At 39.5% G+C, this 7,390-nt stretch overlaps 1 protein-coding gene across 1 annotated transcript; it reads left to right on the top strand.

Annotated features, from left to right (window-relative positions):
• The first annotated feature begins 388 nt into the window (after positions 1 to 388).
• Positions 389 to 5,695, top strand: LOC131354126 (tripartite motif-containing protein 16-like). The gene is made up of 7 exons (XM_058391425.1): positions 389 to 1,040; positions 1,727 to 1,822; positions 1,958 to 2,200; positions 2,386 to 2,575; positions 2,780 to 2,836; positions 3,123 to 3,179; positions 4,752 to 5,695. Exons 1-7 carry the CDS (start codon positions 450 to 452, stop codon positions 5,300 to 5,302), a joined length of 1,785 nt encoding a protein of 594 aa, XP_058247408.1. The 5' UTR covers positions 389 to 449; the 3' UTR covers positions 5,303 to 5,695.
• Positions 5,696 to 7,390: the final 1,695 nt, after the last annotated feature.

Genomic DNA, 7,390 nt, shown 5'->3' with positions numbered 1-7,390 from the left:
AGGCTGTAAACATTTTATGGCACATGTGGGACACACTTTCAATACCAACTGAGCATTTTAATGCTACAGAACATCTGTGTATTATTGTTCTCTCTCATCTCTTATTATTAAAATCGATTGTTTTGTGGTAAGGTGAGTGTTAAATTCATGTTTATCATAAAACTCTTCAGACCAGTCATTGAACATGTTTGTACCCATCTATGACAGGGTGAAATGACACTTAGTGTGCATGAGAGAGAGAGAGAGAGAGAGAGAGAGAGAGAGAGAGAGAGAGAGAGAGAGTGAGAGAGAGAATGCACTTTGCCCTTTTATTGTCCCTCCCTTTCTCTCACTGTCTGTTTAACACACAGAAACAGGAAGCTACTCCTCATTTCAGAGAATACAAAACTGAGAGCCTGCCTCTCTCTCTCTCTCTCTCTCTCTCTCTCTCATTGTGTAAGTTTAGTTAAATGGCTGAGGCCAGTATTTCAGTAGCTCAGGATCAGTTCATCTGTTCAGTGTGTCTGTATCTCCTGAAGGATCCGGTGACTATCCCCTGTGGTCACAGTTTCTGTAAGGTGTGTATTAATGGCTGCTGGGATCAGGAGGATCAGAGTGGAGTTTATAGCTGTCCTCAGTGCAGAGACACTTTCATTCCAAGGCCTGTTCTACGCAGAAACAACATGCTGGCTGAAGTGGTGGAGAAACTGAAGAAGACTGAAGTTCAAGCTGCTTCTCCTGCTCACTGTTACACTGGACCTGGAGATGTGGAGTGTGATTTCTGCACTGGGAGAAAACACAAAGCCATCAAGTCCTGTCTGATGTGTCTGGCCTCCTTTTGTGAAACTCACCTGAAACCTCACTATGAAGTTCCTGGATTGAAAAAACACAAGTTAGTCGAAGCCTCTGGAAATCTACAAGAGAAGATCTGCTCTGAACATGAGAAAGTGCTGGAGATCTACTGTCGTACTGACCAAAGCTTCATCTGTTATCTGTGTATGACGGATGAACACAAAAGCCACGACACCGTCTCATTGAAAACAGAAAGAACTGAAAAAGAGGTGATAAATTCAAGTCTCTATCAAGAATCATTTCATACAATTTATATTTCTAATGTAAAGTGGCTGAAGGTTTTCACTCCAAGCAGGAGCCACACCTTATTCCAGTTCTTTAATCATTTGATCTCTGTCTTTAAAAAAGTAATCAGTTTTATAAGTACTGACTCCTGATTTGGTGGAATCATATAAAAGGAGTCAATGAACATTTCTTTTTTTTTTTTTTTTATCTTTCATTAATTTAAACCCTTAGTTCACAGCCTCTAACAATTTATCTCTGATAAGAACCACTGGTCCATAAGCAGAGCATATCACTACATGTAGTAATATAATGAATTTTAAAATAAGATATCAGCTTTATGATTAAAAGTTTAGCCTTTAAGTGTAAAATAAGTGCAGAATTATTTTATGAACAATATTTAAAATGTGAAGGGTTATTGAGTTATTGTGGTTTGGATTAAACCATAGCTTTGGATATATAGAGAATAATAGAAATGATTGCTGTTATTTGTGATGTACCTCAGTGGTCCCCTATGAACTTTGGAACACCCAACATCCAGTCTTTTACACTATAATAAAGTGCTCCGTAGAACCAGAGTGAACTTTATCCCTTTATCTGCAGTTAATGTTCACCAACTGAGCTCATAAACTCATAATGGATAAACAGTGAGATGTATTTTATTTGTCCTCAGAGTGAGTTAAAGGAGGATCAGATGAAATTCCAGCAGAGAATCCAGGAGAAGCAGAAGAAGGTGCAGGAGCTGAAACAGACTGTGAACACTATAAAGGTGAGCAGTGAGCAGAGACAGAGCTGCTCCTAGAAACACACACAACATGGACAACCAGTCATTTAGAGTCCCAGTAAGAGAGGGAATGATAGATGAGATTTAAATGTAACTTCATTTTTTAATGTCTCCTAACAGCTCAGTGCACAGACAGCAGTAGATGACAGTGAGACGATCTTTACTGAGATGATCAGCTCCGTGGAGAAAAAGCGCTCGGAGGTGACGGAGCTGATCAGAGCTCAGGAGAAGGCTGAACTGAGTCGAGCTGAACGACTCCTGGAGCAACTGGAGCAGGAGATTGCTGATCTTCAGAAGAGAGACACTGAGATGGAGCAGCTTTCACACATACATGATCACATCCAGTTTCTCCAGGAAATAAAGGTACACTACATTTACATTTCCAGGTGGAATATGCAGGTTACTGTTTAAAAAATAGGTGGGGTGTCAAACCTTTTTTGATATGGAAGCAATCTGTTATAAAATTCTATCTGAAATCTTTAAAGTAATATTAACGTTAAATAATATTAATTTGTTCTCCTAAGTTTATGTGTAATTGCTGTATGCAGGCTTTAGTCTCTGGCCGTCACTCTCCGTCATTTGAAAGACCAAATTTTCAGTCTGATCTCTGTGAGGACTCATCCAGCATCACTGTCCATCAACATCTCTCATTTGATGGAGTGAGGAAATCTCTCTCGGATCTGAAAAAGAGACTGGAGGAAATCTTCCATGAGGAATTCATCAAAATCCCTGGACATGGTAAGAGGAACTGTTCTTCCTGGAGATGAAGAACAGCTCATGTCAATGAGTTTGTGTCAGAGCTGAGAAACTCTGCACTTTTCATGACTGAAGTGTGACACCTGATCTATAAACACATTTGATATACATACAGTTCAGATCTATACCAGATCAGTCTGGTTTTATGGGTTTTAACATCAGAACATTTTGTTTCTGTCTCCACAGTTGAAGACGTTCATATTTTACTCTCAGAGCGAAAGAGCAGAGAAGAGTTTCTAAAATGTACGTACACAACACACACACACACATTATCAAAGGTATCAGACTTCCTTCCTGATCACCAAAACACTGTACAGTTTTAAAATTTAAAGCTCATCTGATTTGAGTCTTGATGATGAACTGATGATGTGAATGGGTTTGTGTTAGAGCTGAGAAACTCTGCACTCTGGAGCTTCAGCACTGAAATGTGACACCTGATCCACACAACCTTTCTGATCTACACACGTGTGCTTTACACAAATGTTTGATTTTCATGGGTTTTTACAATTTTTTCCACCTGTCTCAACAGTTGAGGACATTCAGATGTTACTTTTAGAGCCAAACAGCAGAGAAGAGTTTCTAAATTGTATGTCTACAACACACACATGCACACACACATACAGAGGATAAAATAAGTTTTGAAGACGTCATCATGTTTCTCAGTAAATATATTTCTAAATGTGCTACTGACATGAAGTTTTCACCAGATGTTGGTAACATCCCATGCAATCCACACATGCAAAGAAATCAAATAGATGTAGGTGTTCATAAATTAAGTTATGTGTAATAACGTGAAATGACACAGGGAAAAAGTATTGAACACATGAAGAAAGGGAGGTGCAAAGAGGTATGGAAATCCAAGACACAAATCAATCAGTAATTAGAAAGCAATCCTACCCCTTGTCAGAGCAAATTAATATTACCTGGATCAGTCCCAACTGATGGCTTATAAAAAGGTTTCAATAACAAGATGTCACACAAGTAACATCTCATGATGGGTAAAGAGCTCTCTGAAGACCTTTGCAACTTTATTGTTACTGATTGCAGAAGGATTTCAAAACATTTGAAGGTTCCAGTAAGCACTATTGGGGCCATAATTCGGAAGTGGAAAGGACATCGTTTCAAGATTTCTGAGTAGTGAAAGAATTATCAGAAGAGTTGTCCAAGAGCCAAGGACCACTTGTGGCGAGCTTCAGGAACACCTGGAATTAGCAGGTGTTTCAAAGAACACAATAAGTAATGCACTCAACCGCCATGTTCTGTATGCATGCTCACCATACAAGGCTTCAATGCTGACGAAAAAGGATGCTGAATCTCATTTGAAGTTTGCTGCACAACATTTGGACAAGCTTGGGAGAATATAGTCTGGTCAGATCAGACTAAAATTGAACTCTTTGGATGCTATCATACACACCATATTTGGTTGACAAATGGCACTGCAAATCACCCTAAAAACACCATTCTAACAATGAAGTTTGGAGGTGGGAACATCATGGATGTTTCTGAGCATACGGTTCTGGCAAACTTCATATAATTGAAGGAAGGATGAATGGAAAAATGTAATGAGACATTGCTGATACAAATCTGCTGCCATCTAACAGGATGATGAACATGAAATGAAGGTGGACATTTCAGCAAGACAATGATCCCAAACACATAGCCAAGAAAACTCTCAGTTGATTTCAGAGAAAGAAAATAAAGCTGCTAGAATGGCCCAGCCAATCTCCTGACTTGAATCCAATTGAAAATCTATGGAAAGAACTAAAGATTCATAGAAGAGGCCCACGGAAACATCAAGATTTGAAGAGCCATGCATGCAACTAGTTTCTTCATACAGGAGGCATCTTAAAGTTGTCATTACCAACAAAGGCTTTTGTACGAAGTATTAAATACATTTCATTAAGCGTGTTTAATACTTTTTTCCTGTGTCATTTCACATTATTACAAATAACAATATTACAAATTTATGATCATCTATGGTTTGATTGCTTTGCATGTGTGGATTGCATAGGATGTTACCAACATCTGGTGAAAATCTAATGTCAATAGCACATTTAGAAATATATTTACTGAGAAAAATGATATGCTCAATACTTATTTTACCCGATATATCTCCTGTGATTGAAATGTAACATGTTCACATTTTTCATGTGTTTAGATTTCTGTGATCTGACTCTGGATCCCAACACAGTACATTATAACCTCATTCTGTCTGAGAAGAACAGAGCGGTGAAGAGCAGTGAGAGAAAGCAGCGATACTCTGATTGTCCAGAGAGATTTGACTACTACAGTCAGGTGTTGAGTAAGGAGAGTGTGTGTGGACGCTGTTACTGGGAGGTGGAGTGGAGCAGTCAGAGATGTGTGCTAATATCAGTCACATATAAAGACATCAGCAGGAAAGGTCGGGGTATTGAGTGCTGGTTTGGAGGCAACAATCAGTCCTGGAGTCTGCGATGTTCTTCTTCTTCTCTTACTTTCTATCACAACAACATTAAGACTGATCTCAGAGTTCCATCATCCTCCAGAATAGGAGTTTATGTGGATCACAGTGCAGGAACTCTGTCCTTCTACAGCGTCTCTGCCACCATGAAGCTCCTCCACAGAGTCCACACCACATTCACTCAGCCTCTATACGCTGGATTCTGGCTCTACTGGGATGTTTTCTGTAAATCAAAATCATCTGTGAGGTTGTGTAAGTCTAAAAAATAAAGGGTTTATGGTGTTAAATGGTCAGTAATTTGTCTCTAAATAAACTCCATGCACTCTTCCTCTTTTGTGAAAAAATGTTAACATTAAATAATTAAAAACACTGAATACTAAAACATTGCATTTCGTCGAATTCTAGGATCATCATTTACATGTAAAGGAAATTCTATATTAAAATCTGAATGTATAGTGTGATTATATATACAGCTCTGGATAAAAAATGAGACCACTGCAAAATATTTTTTATATACTGCAAAAGATTTTTTTTTTTTTTGTAACAGGTGCATGTATTGGTGAGATGAAGAGTTTTGTTTCATTTTTTGTGAACTGCTGACAATATTTCTCCTAAATTCAAAATATAACTATTGTTATTTAGAGAGTATATTTAAAGGAAATGACATCACATCAAAATCACCCAAGATCATGCAGTATTTGCAGCGCTTTAATAACTCAAATAAAATAAAATGCAGATAATTTGTAAACAAATTGTGTTAATGCTTTGGCTAAATAACATCAAGAAATCAGTATTTGGTGGAATAATCCCGATTTGCATGCGTTTTGGCTCCATGCTCTCCACCAGTTTCTCACATTGCTTTTGGGTAACTTTATACCACTCTTTTTGCATAAAAGCAAACAGCTCAGCTTGATGGTTTGTGACCAACCATCTTCCTCTTGATGACATACTGTAAATCTGGAGATTGGGCAATGGTCTCTTATTTTTATTTTATATATACATACACTACTCACAAGTAGAAGCATGCAGTGGTGATTTCCTCATCTCAAACAATGAAACAAAAGCCAACAACAGTGGTGGGTATACCACAACAAAAAATGTCAATGTCATGTGACAAATTATTGACAACGACGTCTCATGCTGTTCACGAGTCGACTTATTGTCTGCTGAGGCATGGCATTCCACTCTTCTTGAAGGGCGGCCCTCAGATCATTGAGGTTCTGGGATGCAGGGTTATGAGCCTCTACACGGCGACTCGGCTGATCCCACAGGATTTCTACAGGATTCAGGTCTGGAGAAAGTGCAGGCCACTCCATTTGAGGTACCCCAGCCTCCAGCAGCCGTTCCATAATGATGTGACCTCGATGAGCTGGAGCATTGTCGTCCATGAAGATGAAATTAGGCCTGTGTTGTTCATGCAGGGGCACAATGACTGGATTAATGATGTTATTCAGGTAGTATTGGCTTGTCACTGTACCATTCACAAGATGTAGGGCAGTTCTGTATTGAGTAGACACGCCTGCCCAGACTGTAACACCACCACCACCAATGGCTTGTCTGGTGACAACAGCAGCTGATGCATAGTGCTCTCCTTGACGTCTCCAACATCGTTGGCGGGCATCATTTCAGCGTGAATGGACTTTCATCAGAGAACAGCACTGAGGCCCACTGGTCCCTCGTCCAGTGTAAATACTCCCTGGCCTGGTGGTGTGGTCAGGTACCCTTGCAGGTTGTCTAGCACGCAGACCGCACTGATGTAAATGGTTTCGAATGGTCTGACGTGACACTTGGGTGCCTCTCACCTCCCTTAAATGTGCTTGGAGTTGAGTGGCATTCATCATCCGGGTCCACAGGGCACTGTTCACAATGAAGCGGTCATCAACATGGGATGTGGCCAAAGGACATCCACTTTGATGCCTGTATCTCTGTCGCAACCTGCTGATGACACTCTGTGACACTCTAAGCTCAGTGGCCACTTCCCTCTCAGAACATCCTGTTTGAAGCAAGGTACTGTTGATCAATTGTTAGGTGTGGTCTTGGTCTCATGATGTCAAAATGTGAACAGCATGATGAAGAGGACTGTTTAAACACCAATTCTAACTGAACCAGAAAATTTATTGGTCGATTCATGGATCAAACACCAGTTGTGAATTTTGCACCTTGTTAGAGAACAGCAAGTTCTGCAAAAAGTACTGAAACACTGAACAGTTGGACATGTGCATTCAGAAGTGTAGAGAAGGTCAAATTAAGTTCACCTGTAAAGGTACATTTTAGGTGCATCCTGAAATTTCACCCGAAAGCCCAATATCCTTAACTTTTTGTGAGTAGTGTATATATATACATACATATATGTATAT

The sequence above is a fragment of the Hemibagrus wyckioides genome, linkage group LG06 (assembly GCF_019097595.1).
Source record: "Hemibagrus wyckioides isolate EC202008001 linkage group LG06, SWU_Hwy_1.0, whole genome shotgun sequence".
Lineage (NCBI taxonomy): Eukaryota > Metazoa > Chordata > Actinopteri > Siluriformes > Bagridae > Hemibagrus > Hemibagrus wyckioides.
The sequence above is the reverse complement of the archived record's forward strand: the minus strand, read 5'-3'. Positions and strand labels throughout refer to the sequence as shown.